Genomic DNA, 18,572 nt, shown 5'->3' on the forward strand with positions numbered 1-18,572 from the left:
TTTCCATTAAAATATGCTGCTGTCAGCTGTTGTGCTAGTATCTAGAGAGTGAGGTTTCATATATTTTACAAAAGTGATCCACTTCCATTTGCTACAACTAAGACACTGATGTTGTGCTCCAGCTCCTGTATGGTCCTGTCCAAAGGATGATGTTGCTTTGGAATATATCTTTCATATTATTGTTTACCCCTTTGATTGGTATCAGTCACTGGGAACTGATATTCTGCTTTTGTCTTGTGATCTACACCTCCATGTTGAGGATTCTAAGGTTGATGTTGCAAGCAAATGCAATTTGGCTTCTGCATGATTTTATCCAAAGGATAGTGTTGGTTGGGATGAAATTTCTACCTGAGGGTGATGCTGAATAGTGGGTTATCAGTCTGATTTGGTATGACTTGTTACATTGGTATGTCAGTTCCTGGATATATGGACATATGCCCTGTTTTATAGTAGACACCATGGATCCTACTTCTCCTGGATTTTATCTGATGCTGTTTGGTTTTATACTGGAGTTGATCTGTTGCTTACAGTTTTGTGTCCTAGCCATTTTGTACCTTGGGGCACATACAATTTAGCCTTCCTCAGATTCCAGCCCATAACTGGTTTTTCTACAGTCTTCCTTCACCAGGATTGAGATTCTGGTATATTGTGGTTCATTTTTTTCTACCTGCTTGGTTTTTCTCTCTCATTTGGTTGTGTTCCTCATGTTTTCCTCTTGTGTATGCGACACATTTCTACACTGAGGTCAGAATGTACCTGAAATAGAAATAGTGAGGTCTTCTACGTGTGTTCCTCTCCCAGTAGGGATGTGAGAAGATGTAAGGTACTGTATCAGAAGCTATTATTTTCCTTTACTGAAAATATATTATTGGTAGCTACTTTGTCTCACATTTTGCACCTTTTCTCCCCAGTCCAAAACTGGTGCTTTTTTTCAGCTTTATCTCAAAGTGACAGTTTGGTAGAATCAACTAGAGGAATCCATATATCAAGAGGATGTATTGCACTTGAGGGTTGTTATGTGATGATTTCCGTGTGAGACACACTGAATCATTGATTATGGTGTACATGGGCATTCAGGGATTGTGACATGCAAAACATTTTGGATATATAGAGGAGTACTGAACAAGAATATCTACACATGTAAGATAAGGTAAGTGAGTGCCTATTAGAATTTATTTTCAGCATAGAAAAATAAAAAACTTTAGCCTTATAATACAAGTTGTATTTTTATAGCTTGAGCCTTAGCTTTAGCTGCAGAATATAAACACTTTCTAAGAGATACCACTAAAAATACTAAATAATACCTGACTTATTCTTTTAAACAGTTACTGCTATAAGTGTAATTTCACTGTTTAAAAATATGTTGTATTTTGCCTGCAACTTCTGTTTATGACTACTCAGAACATTAATCATCATATCATCCTGTTTATTGGTATGTAGAATATAATATTTTGTAATATCCCAACATTCTAAGTAACAAAATTCTGTGAATAATGTCAGTATTTATTGAGCATAATTTGAATTAACACACTCAATTTCCGAGCATTTAAAGATTACTACGATAATGTTTCTGTTAGCATTGCATCTTTTCTTCTGTTAAGGTACCTGTCATCTTCAAAGATCTGTAGAAAATGCCAGCAAGTATCTTGTTTCAAAATCAGGGTATGAACCTGTTGCTGTTGTTTCATACAGACTACCCTAACTTGAATGTTTCAAGCTTTTGCCCTTTGACTTTTAGAAACTTGCCCACTTCTTCCAAACAAAATAATCCTTTCACTTTGTTCTCAATGCTGCTACCTTGTGAAGTAAAATCTTTAACATCTGTAATGTATAAAAAAAAATAACATCAACTGTTTGGGCTTCTCAAATTATATTATATAGAATATAAGTATAAATCTCTGGATAGACAACTGTTGTGCATGTAAGTCTCTACTGTAACTTCTGTCAGTTAATGTGTTAGGTATACCAGTGTTATTTATTGATGCTTGGTGTATTGGCAACTTTATGGGTCTAATTGTTAGTGTTTTTGTAAATAATGACCTCCAGTTTTCTTCATAGCTAGATTCATTAATATTATAAGTTGTAATGTTTACAATAATTTTGAATAATTGTTTTAATTTATTTTTGTACTTTTGGTAGATTATTTTTCCTTCTTGATTATTGCAGTGAACCCTTGTTAGTCCAGATATGATGATCTGAATTATTCACAATCCAGATGGTTTTTCTTGTAAACAAACCTTAAGAACATGAACTTTAAACAATAATCTGCATATTCTCCTTTCACATGAATACATGATTTAGCAGTCTGTACATGATTTCAGAAGAGTCAAGTAAGGACTAATTAGAACAGAAAATGAGTTAATAATAGCTGACCACAAAACAACTGAACCCAGAGTAGTAAAGTAAAAGATTTGTAAGCTATATTAAATATCCAGAAGTCATCAGAGTAATTTATGCCATAGTCATGTGAGGTCTTAGTGCACCAAAACAAAGAATCATAGAAATATAAGTATCATTAAAACATGATGACTGAATAAGAAAGCAAATCAAAGTGCAAACCTTGTTACCATCAGTAAGCAGTTCAGTATAAAAAGAAAGGTTCTCAAGGGCAAGTTGACTATATTTGATGTTCTTCACATCAAAGAAAAGTGGATAAATATTCTAGCAGTTTCAGTTCAACAAACAAAGATGAGGTGTTCAGAGTGTGGAAACATGGATCAAGTTTTCTATTGTTGCTTGTGGAATATTATATAAATATTCAGCAACTTAAGAAAACACAATTGCTGAGGGTAGTAATGATGCTACATCATCTGACTAGTAACTAGCCACTGCTTCATCACAGCCACCTGGTTAAGAGTTGTCAAATGAAGACTTTCAAGTCTGTTTAGGGTGAATCAATCATTGAAAATGATCACTATTTGACTCAGTCAGTCTGAAAAAAAAACAGTCTTGCCTTCAAGACATCGTCTCATAATTAAAATAAGACAAGGTTATGTGAAGATGTTGATTTAATATTTTATTTACTTAAAGAGGAAATTTAGTCCAAATTCAAACTTTGACTAAAATCCTTTGTAAAGTGTTTTGTTATATATTTAACAAGTACTGTATACTTGTGTTCTGTAAGTATGTCATTGTTTTCAAAAAACATATTAATACAAGGAAATGCCACTTTGATTGTGCAACTTGTATAGTATAATTGTTTTTAAAGAATGGAGTAATATTGTATATATTGTTGTTGTTCACTTATTGCTTAACCATCATTACTTTTTTTACACCCTTATATGTACTAATCAGTAACTCACACTATTAATAGTGTCAGTTTTAAGCAGTTTGTCTGATTCTGTTATCGGGATGCCTCAATAATATATTACAAATGGGTTTGGATTAAGGAGGTTTCACTGCTTATAAACATAGACAATCTGCTTCTCCTAAGTTGACCAGTTTTTATTAATTTTTTTAATAGTGAGGATACTCAGGTTATGATTTTAATCCTTATATGTTTCATATTCCTTGTGTATTAAGTACCTTTCAGTTTTCTTTTCAAATCAGTTTCATTAAATTACTTTTTAGCTGTAATGTGTATGCATAACTAATTTCTTTTGACCAGAAATTCTCAATAATTATCTGTTTCCTTTTTCATAAAATTCAGTTTTTAAGAGTTTATTTTATTATTCAACATGTGATCCTTCAAATTATTATTATTTACATCTGTTATGCACTGAAGAAAAAAATAAACTTGTATCATTCATGGTAATCTGTAAAATGTTTTTTGTTTTCACAGTGGAACAAGCCTTAGAGACTCTTTTTACACTTATAAGTAATGGTGGTTGTCATGATGATGAGGGAAACCTGCACACTAATTCCTCACGTAGATTTTCTGGAAATTGGTGTGTGGATTCTTCGGAAGGAAGGATTGGATTTTCTGGAGCTATGTCTTTAGGTAGTCCAGGGAGCAGTGGGGAACAAGATTCCAGCTTTAATGAAGGACCAGTTGTTAGCACTTCAGATGTTGAAGTTCATCATTCTGCAGACGATAATACAGAGGATGAAGCAAGACTTCTTAGCGATGATAGTTCTAATTCAGTAGACATCTGTTGTGGGTCTTACAAAGAGAAAAAATCAGCAGAAAGAAAAAATGCACTAGTTGAAGAAAGTGTAAAAAGTGTCAATGAAAAATTTTCTTACAGTGGCAAATGTTTGGCAAATAAATTCTCAGATAACGATAAATCAACTGTTAATAGTAACTTGAATAAAACTGACACTAGTAGTAATTGTCCTAACAGTAACAGTTATTTTACTTCAATATTTCATGGAGGATCATTATTTAATCTTAATCAGCAACCTCAGTTTATAACTCCGGTTGTTTCCAGCACACTGCCACTTGCCTACAAGTCACGGGAAGACACACCAGATTCTACTAGCAGCGGTTCTCTCTCTGGAGACCCAAAATCTTTCAGTAAATATAGTAAAATAAAGAGTGGAGATTCTAATCTGTTCTTATCATGCAGAAGAGATAAAGTAAATAATTCAGAACATGGCAAAATAGCTACTAATGTTGAAGCAGTCTTAAAAAGAATTAAGAATGGTGAAAAAATATTAGTAATACTTCGTGGATTACCAGGCAGTGGTAAGTCAACTTTATCTCAACAATTAAAAACCAATGGTGTAGTGTACAGCACTGATGATTTTTTTGTTAAAAGAGATAAATATCAATTTGACCGGACTAAGCTTCAGGAAGCTCATGAATGGAACAGAAAAAGGACAATTAAAGCTTTAGAAAAAGGAAGATCTCCAATAATTATTGATAACACTAATATTGAGTTGTGGGAGATTAAACCATATGTTGCTTTAGGAGTTGTGTTTGATTATAGCATTGAACTTGTTGAGCCTGACACTATATGGAAATTCAACCCTGCCCAATGTGCTAAACGTAATAAACATGGAGTATCTAAAGAAAAGATTATAAGGATGTTTGAGAGGTATGATAGCACCCTAACAGTTGATTCCATTCTCTCCTCCTTAAAAAAAAATGTTGACTTGTCTTCAAGTGGAGTGTCTTTGTCAACTGACTACAGTTCTAAAACTGCAGCTGAACTACCAAAGGATAAAACTGTATTGGTAACAAACCAAAAGCATTCCTGTCTTACCCCATCTACTCCTAATGATCCAGATGTTTTTTTACCAAATAAACAACAAAATGATTGTGGCACTAAGAATAGTGATCCAATTACAGAAACACCTAACTTAAAGGGTACTCAGTTTTCTAGATTTCCAAAAAATGCAGGATTTTCTTTAGCAGATGGTAGAAATGGTATTTCTCAATTAAAGCTCAAGTGGGAAGAACTCATGGAACTTGCACAACAAGACAGTGGAAGTGTAAGTAGAAGAACATCTGCTAGTTTATCCAGCCAGGACACATCTAGTTGGGAGAAAGATGAAGACTTTTTCTGGACAGCCAATGGCTCTCCTGCTCACAGAGGGAGCTTAATTTTACAAAAAGAGACAGTGCAAGAGGAAAGTGAAGTTGATACTGATTCTGACTTTAAACACTCCAGTGTATGCCACAGCTCCTCTTCAAGACAACCATTCTACTCTAGGAGCCAAGAAACTGTACACTTTCAATTGAAAGAAGAGAATAATTCTTGCTATTCTGACAATCAAAAAATTGAAAATAAAGTTGAAAAGTTACAACCAAAATCACAGAGACAGAATAATGGGAAAAAGTATATGTATGAACCAATAAGAACATCCGAAGAGCAAAATTCTGTAGAAATTAATAAAAAACTTGCAAATGAAAATTGTTTTGAATGGAAATCAAACTGGGAATGTGAAAGAGAATGTTTGCACTGGAGTAGCTCTGAAAGTGAAATTCAAGAAGTAGAGACAAAACTAAGTCCTCGTCCACAAAGAAAAGCAAGACATACAAGAAAAGATTCTGCTTTGTCTTACAGAGCAAATGAACTATCTAGTGAATCAGATACTGACAGATCTCAAAACCTGGTAATAACACATAAAAGATACACTGATGAATTGAACCACTCTGAAGAAAAGCTGTCTGACTTAAGCAGTTCTCCATATTCAGCAAAGTGTAAGAACAACTGGTCACTTCCTGTTTTTCCTGTTGATTTTATGAAGAAGGAAGGTGAAGATCAGTGTTCAGAGTTCTTCCATTTACCCAGTGTATCTAAAAGTGATAATGAAACTCAAAGTGAATTAAAAGACTTTATAATTTTACAAAAAGTCCAAAAGAATCATGTCATTGATAGTGGAGTAATAGTTTGCATTGGCAGTACTTACCATGACAAGATTAGTGAAACTGGGAAGCCTGTTCTTTCAGCAGAAAAGGACCCAGAAATACCAGCTGTAGTTAAGCTACACAAAAGTACGACAACTCATGATCTGCCTGACACAATGACTAAGAATGAAAAGCTGGAATTTTTGAAGAACTGTTTTCCAGATATTGGAGAAGAAGATATTGTTGAAATATTTGAAAAGTGTCAAGGTGATCATCACTGGGCTGTCAACATTCTGTTAGATTTTGGATACGAGTACAATAATCATGGAAGAATTTCAGATCTGGCTCCACTTCAGATTATTGAAGAAAATGATCATCCTCCAAAACATAAAGGTGATAATGACACACTGACATCAGGAACCCTAATTTTAAATGAATTAGTTTGTCTTCCTGAACCTACACAAGAACTGTCTGCAAACACCAAGCACAAAGGCCAAAGATATAATCCAAGCAGTCAAACTATAACAAGAGATGCAAATGTACAGATTATTCAACACCAGAGTTCTCCAGTGTCTAATTCACTTGAAATGGTGTTAGACTTAACATTTGCTTCACAATTAGAAGAACTGTTTGGCCCAATACAGCAACATACATCAGCAGGTAAAAATAAAATAACAGTTACAATAGATGTAGTGTTATGGTTAGTATAGCTAAACATGTTGGCAAGTAAGCATAAAGTAACAATTGCAGTAGAGATGATTTGGAATTAGTACAACTACATTGCTCATACAACTATGATAACTTGGTAACAGTTGTCTTACAGTAGAAATGATGTTTGGGTTAGTATAGCTACTTTACACATACAACAAAGCTTTGGTAACTTTTGCATTATAGTAGATGTGATGTTTCTATTAGTAAAGCTACAATACATGTACAAGACAGAGAACTTGGAAACATTTATCTTCTAAGCTAATACACACCTCTTCACACAGAAAAGAATCTCTGCATCTGCCTTAGAGATTTGTATGCCATTAGCCTTCAGACAACTCTCATCTAAATTCAGTTTTTTTCTGAATTGTGCTACTGCATAATGACATTATTAGGCATCAAAAGCTCTCCACTAATAGGAAGGCTACTCAGCTTCTCTATTCACTATCTCCCTCAATGCTTTTGCATTTTGTAACTTCATTCTCTACCTTGGCACTGAACACATCAAATGTGTTTTTTCTTTTTCAACTTAATGAGATGTTGAGAGAACATAATTTCCTTTTTTTCCTGTAAAAAAAGAAAACTTGTTTATGCACCATTTTCTACTAGTGTGAATGACTAATTTCCTCACTGCCAAATTTTGGTTGAGTAATGATTAGGAATTAGTGGCTATTTTGGATAGGTTAGTGGGTTATTTTAAACTTCCACTACTTAAGCTCTAGTCACTTCATCAGGCATTCCTTCACCCCATTTTTGGAGTGGATGAGGTGGAACAATTTGATAGCTCCTTCACCTGTTTAGGCTTTTGGAACTTAAGATTTTCTTGCTTTCATCAGCCTAGATGTATCAGCAGGTATGGACCATTCTTTTACCTTATGTTATATCCTTTTGCTTGTATTCTGCTACTTAATTCTAGCACATTCATATACTTTTATATTTTGAATATATTTTTACACCCCACGTAAACTTTTATTGGAAATAAAATAGGATTTGTATGATATGTACTGTGGATGATATTGTCTGATGTGCTATGCTAAGTACAAGTGAATTTACATGGCATTGGCTGTTTGTCCAGTTTCATGTGCACTTTTGTTGAAAAGTATTTTAGCATGAAGGTTATTTGTTTTGTGACTTCTAAAAAGTTTGTTTCTAACAAGCTAATTGCAAACTATACTGTACTGTGACATTGACAAAGACATTTTTCTTGTTTACAGTGAACTTTTCCTAGTGGTGGCAGTAATCATGTTGCATGGAAGAATTGGTTGAGCAGAACAAGTCCTTGGTGGGCCCACCCACTGTAGCTACAATTTTTCCATTGAGCTCATCAATGACATTTTTGTTGACACATTCTGGAAAAGAGTAATTTGAACTGCTGTGATCGGACATTTTCTTTCTATGCAGGAGTTTTTTGTACTTTTTCCTCATGGATTATCTCTCCACTTCCTTAACCCTATTCTTTTGTCCTTCCACCTCCATCTATGTGCATCACCACTTTAAACAGTTCCTCATTCCAAATCAAAACTTATTCACCAAAGAGGTGTTTTTTAGATTATTTTCAATTGGGATCACCCTCCTCCCATCTGTCTGTAGACATTGGATTTTACTGTCATTACAGTTCATGTTTGTCAAAATAATTCTGTGTTTGTGGTTTTATGTTTGGTGTCCATGATTTTTAACACTGGTCCATCTGACACTACATTACTTTTAATGCCAGGCTCTTTGACAAGGTTAAGCTGTATCCACCTTTGCTGATTATTGGGTGGCCTTATCTTTTTCATTTTGCCTGCTTGATACCACAAAGTGTTTTTTCCTTTGTTATTTTTACCTTATTTAGACAATTCCTTATTTATACGCATAAATACTCTGTTCCAATGCTCGACTGGGACCTCTGTATCATCCTGCATGCTGTTACTCACATCCATTCAAACCATTGATACCCTGCAGTTTCTACAATAATTTTATCAGATATGTTCTCACTTGGGGCACAGCTGTTCTCTGCTTGTGACTTGTCCCATACCCTTTCCATCATACTCGTGTGTCTTTTTCCTGTCTGCCACATTCTTCACTAGGTGTGGAGACTTCTAGCCTTCTTCACCTGCTCTTCTGTTTTACTCTTCTATGCATCATTAGAAACTAGACAGTTTTTTTTCTATTCTTACCTTCAGAAATTGTTATCTTTCTGCATTTACTAGTGCAGTTGGTCTGCATTATGTCACATTTCTCATTATCTTGCTGCTCATTTCCTACCACTGCTGGACAAGATCATTCATGCTGGCATGTGGACTACCTCACATTACTTGGTCACCCACTCTCTTTGCCTTTATGCTGTTTTGTCTCCCAGGAGTCACTGCCTGCCTCTTCCCATCCTATGATGTACCCATTGTCTTTAGATGAGAGTATATTAGCCTTTAGTTTATAGCACTTGCTTCATGGATCACACCAGTTGGCTGATTGCATCTCTCAGGGTACACTTATTCTCCAACATTCTGCATAGAGCCAGGATAATGGAAAGTGCTCATACCATCCACCCTGAATACTTATGCTGATTGTTGAGGTGGGGTGTTCTACAAGATCACTTGTCCTTATGGCATATTCTGATATTTGTTTACTATCTGACCCAAATTATACCCATTCCATGAGCTTCCATGGGAAAAAGCTAACACCATGGTGTGCTCTACTTGCTTCTCTGGCTCATGCTTGCTGGTTTTTCAAAATAGGTTTCATCTGTTGCTCCTACTCCAGCAAAAGACCTTTCTAGGTAGCTTCTGTTGGGGATCTGTAAACTTCCTCTGGGTGTCCCCACTGCAAATTCCTCCCCCTTCTTTTAGAGTTGAGAAAGAGAGACCTTTACCACATGTCAGTTTCTAAGTGTTAGGGTGATGGACCATGAAAAACCTTCACTGATGGGGAGCTGATGCCAGGAGCAGAATCAAAAGTGCCAAACAATGGGAAGTGGGACAGTGGTGACACTCACTGTATTGCAGGTCATCCCTCATATAATTATACTCATTATACACCAGCATCTTTTATCCTTCCACTATCAGTTCCTGATTGATTTGGTGTTGGATCGGCCAGTACAAGTTTTCACACATTAAATGTCCTCTTCCTACTGCACATCTGATGAAAAATATCTGATACCATCTAGTTTTGGACCAAAGTTGACCCACCACATTTGCATTCTCTCTTTTACTGTTTCCTGAATGTTGGATTTTTTGGTGTTCTGATGTTGGCTGTGTATTGTGTCTGCAAACATGTCTTCTCTAGGTTTTTAGAACAAATAGCATTTTTCATCCACTTCTTGATTGTAAGGTAAGGTAGAGATGCTTAGGACATTCTTTTTGCTGTGGGCTTGAAGATGCGTATCTAATGCTGTTTGGTTTTGGACTGGAGTTAACTGCAATCGTATCTTGTTCAGTTGAATTACATGTGCACTTGCAAACAGATTTTATCCTATTATTGCAAGTGATGATTGTCTAGTCAATTCTATCCATGCACTGTTCAATTATATGCTATATGTCAGGCTATTATGCCTTCCCTGTGCAGCTAGCTTTGGTCCAAGAGTCTGACAATACAGTTCAGACAACCTTGCACTAACATATCTTGCTTTCTTCTCACAGTTGGTATTGGTCCAAAAGTCTAATAGTATAGTTGTGACAAGACATACCAATTCCACGTATTCTGTGCACTTCTCCTGCAACTGGTATCAATTCAAGAGTCTGACAGTGTGGTAGAGAACAGCATACAATCATAATTCCTGTGCCCTTCTTCCACAGCTGATGTTGGTCTAATAACTGATGATAGAGTTGAGGTGAGCACTTGTGACATTCTAAGTGCACCCCAACCATACTGCACATATAGGTTCTCCAACCTCTTGCATGGAAATTCTCAGCTGGCCATGTTTTTATTTTGTCTATATCCATTAAAATGTGGAGCTTGTTTACCTCTTTCTCCCCATCTGGGTGCAAAATGTATCCTGAAAGAGATGCAGTTTCCCATGAGCATACCTCTTTGGAGTTCTTGCCATCCTGGATATTTTTTGAGTGCTTTCTTAAGAGAGGTCATCAACATGAGATCGTAGCTTTCTGTGTGAAGAGGTCTATATAGATTGGAAGTTACCATTTTTCTTACCTGAAAATGTATATCTGACACATGCTTCTTCACACACATCCTATCCTTTCTCTCCATTTAAGGTGCTGTTTAGTATTTCTTGCCTCATCATAGAATAAAGATCATGAGTGAAAAAGTACAGAAAAGCTGTGTTGCTTTACTATTGGTTGAAGACTTTTGTTGTATAATAGCTCATTATGCAGTAGTACAAATCACAAGAAATCAACAGAATAAGATCTAAACCAGATAAGTTGCAGTTTGCTGCATGTTAAAGATATGTCTGAAGGGTTTTCTCAATAGTTTACATGGGATTATGGGAAGCATATTTAATATGAAGGCATCACTCAACTATGGTAATGTTGCATGCCTGAATAACTGATGCAGTTTTTTGTGGTTATTCAGTAGATGCTAGCAAGTACATTGTCAGAGATAAATTACCACATACATTGTTTGATCTGCAAATGCTGCCCAAGCAAAGGAATACAAATGGTCCCATTGATTCCAAACAAACTTAAGGCTGTAGCCTCTTTCATACTGCAGTTATTTATGTTAAGTAGATTTCTGATTAAGATTTGATAACTTAAGAGGAATGTGTTACTTGGTATAAAAATATCTTCTGGTAACTAAATAATAATGTATTACTTCAACAGAAACTCTTTCTTCAGATGATCTAAAAGTAGTGCTTGATGAGAAAGCCCTTCGAATGATTTATGACCACTGGATAAGGAGACTGCAAGAAAAATACCCCAAAGAAAAAATAGACTCATTCAAAGACATACAACAAATTCAAGGTAGGTGTAAGATGGCTTATTAGAAAGTGCAGAAATCATTTTTCATGATTATTTCTCTAGTTAACTTTTTCTGTTGTTGAATTTTATTTTCTAATACAGTACCTTCTCTCTGCTCACATGATTAATGTTTTGTTTTATGCTGCCCTCTATATGCAAACCTTTATCAAAATACATGCTACAAGCCTTCTACACCCATCTGTTTCAAATCATCATAGGAGAACACTATTATCATGTAACTCCCTCTATGCACCACTACCTAACTGTTCTTGTTTGGCAATGCTCAAGTGCAGATATCTTTCTTTAAACCACTGTTTACTCTAAAATTGGTTTAATTTTGTTTACCTTAGTGGAACTTCATTTAATTTTTCTTTTTTCAAGAGCATTTAATTTACCTGTATTTGCCATGAGTTTTTTGCTGGTTTAGTATCTAACCTGAATTCTAATCACTGTTACCACTTTGGGTGCTTATCACTTGTCTATTACTGCACTTTTGGCCACACTCATGGGCAACCCATTGTGAAATTTCTCCAGCTTTGTTCGTGGAGAGATGGAGCAGTCCAAAACATGCTTTTTGTTTCCTTCTTTTTACTTTACTCTTTGAGGCTTTTACAGGTATAGGCTGACAAAGTTTTGATCCTCCCAAAAAAAAACGTTTGTCATGCCTATCCACATCTTTCTGAGGATTACGTTCAGACATAAGGGTGACCCATTTGGGATGTTTTGTAGTATTTATCTGTGAGAAGATGGAGCAGTCTGTCACATGCACATTATCTCCTTTTTGTTCCCTTCTTCTTCCTTTGTTTTTAGAGCCATTTTCAGGTAAAGGCTGATGAAGTTTTGTTCCCCTCAAAAATAAAGTTTGTCATGCCTTCCCACATCTTTCTGAGAATTTTGTTCAGATCTTGTCACTTTTCTCAGAGATTATATCTCAGGTATGTAATGTTATTTTGCCCTTCCTTATTGTTTCTCTCTTTTCTCCTTTCTTTATGTTTGACTATTTACCTTAGGAAATGAAGTGGTTTTCACTATTGGTCTTTGGCTTAGGGTTCCTGGGCTTCTCACTTTACAGTTGCCTGTATCTCTGAGTTTTTTATGTGGCTCCTTAAGAAGGATTCTTTGATCTCCTTGATTTTGGGGTTTTAGGCAACATTATCATGTACATTCCACTTTCCCTCTGTTAATCCATTTCTTCTGCCTCCTTTGGCCACTTAGGCATCTGTTGCTCCCAGACTGAGATATTAATATGGTTTTTCATGGCCTCAGTTTATCTCCATTTGAACTGGTGTTTGTGTTCTCTGTTTCATCTGTTTTCCTCATGACCTTTGGACATTGTAGTCAGGTATTTTCACCCTTGATGTTACCAGAACCTTGTACTCACCACTTTTCCTACCTTATCCTTTATCCAGATCATTCTTTCCTTCCTAAGGCCTCTGTAGCTTGAGAAGGTCAATCCTCCTTTTCCCCAGTCTACCTATCCTCTATTTCTCATTTCTGCTCTTGTCCTGATCCAGATAGACTTCTCTGTTTTGTTCATGCCATTCATTGTTATATTGGTCACATGGCTTTCTTTCATGGTCTGTGTTCACACTTTTTTATTCCTTGGCAATCTTCCTATTCCCATGATTTTTCCATGGTTACCCTAATCAGTTGGTTGAATGTTTGATCCAGTTGGCCTCTTCCTCCTTGTCTCCTTCACAGTGTGTACTCTTTCACATTTCTTCACATCAAATCTGTCACCTTGCCTTCTCCCTTATTCTTCATCTTCATTGACCACTGGAGGAGATTGTGATAGAGCATGTAGACAACTCCACAAGATATTCATATCCAACTACCTACACCTCATCAGTGTTTCTGCCTCTTGCCTGCTGCCTGTGGCTATACTACAGACTTTGGCATGACTGTAACATGAGGCAAGTTTTTACTGTTGCTTTCTTTTCTGTCAGGGGTCTTTACTTTAGCTTCATTTTGTATCCCACTCTGTGACAAGTGGTGCCTGACCAGGTATTCTGTCTGTGCATGGAATGGGTTTTACTTAAATAGTTATAACCATTTGCAGATCTTGCTATCAAGTCTGCACTGTAAGCAGTGTTGATTTTTATACATTTTCTGTGGCTATGTACAATCACTAGTGTAAATTCATCATGATAATTTTATCATAATAGACCTGTCCCAGATTGTACCTTCTATGGATGACAGGGGTAAAGAAGAAAGAGACTGCTGCCTATCCCTACCATGCCTAGATAGAATATATTGGTGTGGCTTGATTTAAAAATAAGGGCTTTATGATCATCCATTGCACTGTCTCAGGTGTTGTAGTCTCTCTGGACTCTCCACCATACATTCCACCCCCCCTTTCTTTATTGGAGTGGTTGATTATAGAGGCAACCTACTGGGTGGGTTTCACAATGGTGGCTATAATCATTCAGTTCAGAGTAGTGGTGGTGGTGTTTTGCTTGTGAATAGGGAGTTAAGGTTCTCTAGTTTAGTAACTAATTCTTGGCATTGAGCCCCATGGTGTGGATTCCTGTACTTGGTGAGGGGACTTTCCAGGGAAGGTTCTGTTCTTCCAGTTTACCTCCTCTCTAATCAAAACATCCACCCACGTATTTTCTGTTTGTGGCGACATGTGAAGGGGAGGAGAGGATTCTGGTGGTTGAGGGGTCCAACCTTAAAACACCACTTTGGCCTTGAAATCCTGTAGATGGGCAGCTATTTTTTTCAGAGAAATATGGCTGATGTAAGCTCTTTTACACTTGAAAATGTCTCACAGAACATGGCATCGCATAATATTGTGCAGCAAGAATGAGGAACAGCACACAGATACACTGGATACATAAGATATATGAATGGGTAGGGACTTACGGGCCACCCTGTAGTGCTCACTAAACCCTGGCATTCTTTTTTTATTATGGATCTCCCAAATAAAATAGTGAAAAAACAGTCCATAGGTAAATGACCACGTTTTGAAGATTCTAAGCAACAATCTTCAACACATGTAGCACATGTACTTCATATTCTTATATTACTTTCTCTTTTAGACAAATCTTTAGGGCAAATGGCTCCCCCTTTTTTTTTTTTATTCAGAAGAGACTAGAGGGTCTTGTTCGCACTTTCCAAAGTCATTCAAAATGCTTCACTCTGCTGACTTACTGGTGGAAACATCCACATCTAAACACAGTGAACTCCTCTTACATTCAAAGGCAATTGGGGATACACCCATTGAGGTTATGCCCCATGCTACTTTGAATTTGTTACAAGGAGCTATTGTTGAGAGGGATTTGAAGAACATTCCTGAGTCGGAGATTATCGCTAGTTTCTCTACCCAAGGAGTTTCTGCAGTGAGGCATATCTCCACTCACAAAGATGGAATTAGGATACCAACCAGTATTCTCATTTTAATATTTAGATCACCTCGCCCACCTGCCACTATCAAGGCAGGTTATCTTAATTGCAAGATACGACCATACATTTCAAACCCTCAGATCTTTCCAGTGTCAGCAGCTCAGTTATTCGAAGACATCATGTCGTAGTTTCTTGATGTGTGCTCATTGTGGTGGCAAGGAACACAATGCCTGTGAGTGTGAAACAGACATTCATTGCATTGATTGCAATGGCTCTCACCCATCCTACTTTTGTTCTTGCCCTAAGTGATTGGAAGAAAAAAATGTGCAATGTTTAAAGATGATTCAAAACATAACTTACCCTGAGGTTTGAAAGTTATTGTCTACCACTTCATCTCAGTTGTATGTTGCTGCATTTTGTTTCACTACTACAGTGGGAGTGTAGATGGATCTCTCTATGCCTCCAAGAGAATCATTCTCAAACCATATGGAAAGTCTATTGACCTCCTCCGTGGTTAAAAAAAAAAAGTTGATGAATCAACATCAACACCTATCTCTGTCCTTAACATTCATTCCAGCAAACCCCAAGATCCACTCTCTTTGGTTCAACACATGGGCATTTCCTTGGGTACGTCTTCTTTTCCTCAAATAAAGAAAAAAAAAGATGCAATCGAAAACAGAAGGGTTCTCCACCCAATTTGCCTACACATAAATAAAAAATGGCCACTTTGATACAATGGAATTGTGAAGATTTACATTCTAATCTGGATGACATCAAAGCACTGATTGCATCCTACCATCCTATACGTCTTTCCTTACAAGAAACATTTCTGAAACCTGCCAATACAGTCACATTTTGGCAGTTTTTTTGCACAGAAATGACAGGTTGTGTGATTGACGAGTGCATGGAGGGGTAGCACTGTTGATTCATCAGCATGTTCCCACCCTGTTTTTGCCACTCAATACACCCTTGGAGGCCACAGCCATCCGTGTTTCTTTGGATTGTACCATCACTGGTTGTTCTCTCTACTTGTTGCATGGAGAGGCCTATCATCAATCAGACTTTGATGCTCTTATTGAACAGTTGTCATCTCCCTTTTTAATCTTGGGAGAATTTTAATGTACATAATCCCCTCTGTGGAAGTACTGATATTGATGGGAGGGGTTGTTCTGTAGAGCATATGCTCTCTGATCACAACCTTTCTCTTTTCAGTATTGGTTCTTCTACTTATTTCCATGCACCTAGTCAGTCCTTTACTGCTATTGATCTCTCAGTTTGCTCCCCTTCATTATTTTCCTGTTTTTCATAGTAGGTTGACAATAATCTATGAGGCACTTATCATTTTCATATAATTTGGAGAGAGACTGGCCACAGTTATTGCCACTAGATCCACGTGCCATGGTGGAAGCTGGATCAAGCCAATTGGGCCTGTTTTACTGCTCTTACAGAACTTGATTCTGCCATCATTTGTAAGCTATCAGTAGATGACTGCATAGCAGCAGTGACCAACTGTATTATACAAGCAGCTGCTCATTGTATTCCTGAACCCTTGACACATTTTCCACAATATCCTCATCCATGGAGAAATCCTGCCTGCCACATGGCCTGGGATTCTTTTCATAGGTATCCCACACTCTCGAACTGCATCACTTTCCAGCAAGCCGTGCACATGCTCAGTAGGTAAGACATCAAAGCCAGAAGGAATTTTAGATTACGTTTGCAACCAGGATATCTTCTACTATCAGTTCCAAAGTCAAATGGAACAAGATTCAAAAGTCAATGGGCAATATAATTTTGTCACCCTCTTGATCTTGTTCTCTGATGGCCAGGAAATAGCTGATACCCAGAGCAATGCTAATACTATAGGTGAAAGCTTTTGCCGGGTGTCTAGTGCTTTTGCTTCATTTTCCATCTTCTTAGCCATCAAGACTTGGGCAGAGAGATCACCTCTTTCCTTTTGAGCTGATTGTCTCTATGACTATAATTGCCCCTTTACATTGGTGAAACTCAAACTAGCCCTTCATTGGTTTGGCAGTACATCAGTCGGACCTGATGATTTACACTATGAGATGCTGTGTCATCTATCTCCTGCTTCTCTTGCTCTTCTTCTGATTGTTTTTAATCAGATCTGGCAGGAGAATGTTTTTCATGATGCCTGGGAAGAATCCCAAGATTCCTTCAATCTACCATCCAATTACTTTGAAGAGCTGTATCTGTAAGACCTTAGAGAGGATAGTTAGTGCTTGTCTTGTTTGGTTTCCTCGAATCAGACAACCTCCTCTCACCCACTGAGAGTGGGTTCTGATGAGAGTGCTCCACCATGGACCTCCTGATTTGACTTGAAACATCAATCAGAAAAGCCTTTCTCAAATGACAACATCTTGTGTTAGTTTACTTTTATATTGAGAATGTTTGTAATACAACATGGAGGTACGGCATTTTGCGAGATCTCCATATACAGTTATGACAAAGTGTTCGTACCCCTGCGTCGTGAGTAGTTTCATTCTCATAACTAATAAGTATCACGATTAGGATAATGAAAGTATAATATATTATAAATATTATACTAACACACATCTACATAAATTTTTTTGTAAATTGAACAACAAATAACCAAACATAGGAGGGGCAGAAAGTGTTTGTGCATCCACTTTAATGATCAGTTGTGTAGCCTTTCAGGTGCATTACTTGGCACAATCTCTTCTCATAGCCCTCCATGATTGTTTCACAGTACTCAACTGGTATTTTCTTCCATTCTTCTTTACAGAAGGCCTCAAACTCTTGCAAGTTTTTTAGATGATGCTGATGAACCCTGGTCTTCAACTCATGCCAAATGTTTTCAATTGGGTGGAGATTGGGTGACTGCGATGGCCACTCCAGAATGCTTATATGGTTCCTCTGCAACCAGGATTGCACATATTTCAATGTGTGCTTAAGATCATTGTCGTGCTGGAAGATGCAGCGATGCCCACGCTGCAAGTTCCGAGCATCATTCTTGATATGAGCTCGTAATATATCAACATACTCTTCTTTTTTCATGATTCTGTTGACGCAGTGAAGGCTGCCTACACCAGAAGAGCTGAAGGAACCCCATAGCATGATTGAGCCACCTCCATGTTTAACTGTAGAGATGGTGTTTTTTGGAAGATTTTGTTCTCCCTTCTTATGGAAAATATTGCGAACATCAATGTGGCCGAAAAGCTTGATCTTAGTCTCCTCTGTCAAAAGAATACACTTCCAATAGGTAAAGGGTTAACCTACATGCTTTTTTGCATACCTCAATTGTGCTTCTAAATGAACAGGCTTTAAAAATGAAGTTCTACGAAGATGGCATGCTTTGAACCCAGAAGAGCATAACATCTTCATAACTGTAGAGGTGCTTACTTCAA

At 37.0% G+C, this 18,572-nt stretch overlaps 1 protein-coding gene across 3 annotated transcripts in view; it reads left to right on the top strand.

Moving 5' to 3' along the window:
* Positions 1 to 18,572, top strand: part of LOC143245397 (NEDD4-binding protein 2-like) — a 78,959-nt gene that overhangs the window by 16,313 nt on the left and 44,074 nt on the right. For all 3 annotated transcript variants that reach the window (XR_013025619.1, XR_013025618.1, XM_076491691.1), the window contains exons 2-3: positions 3,782 to 6,895; positions 11,701 to 11,841. Coding sequence is in view for 1 of the 3 variants with exons in the window: in XM_076491691.1 (XP_076347806.1) it covers positions 3,782 to 6,895; positions 11,701 to 11,841 (3,255 nt within the window). In the remaining 2 variants the exon portion in view is untranslated. The remainder of the gene's footprint in view (positions 1 to 3,781; positions 6,896 to 11,700; positions 11,842 to 18,572) is intronic.

The sequence above is a fragment of the Tachypleus tridentatus genome, chromosome 2 (genome assembly GCF_004210375.1).
Source record: "Tachypleus tridentatus isolate NWPU-2018 chromosome 2, ASM421037v1, whole genome shotgun sequence".
In the NCBI taxonomy this organism is placed as follows: Eukaryota; Metazoa; Arthropoda; class Merostomata; order Xiphosura; family Limulidae; genus Tachypleus; species Tachypleus tridentatus.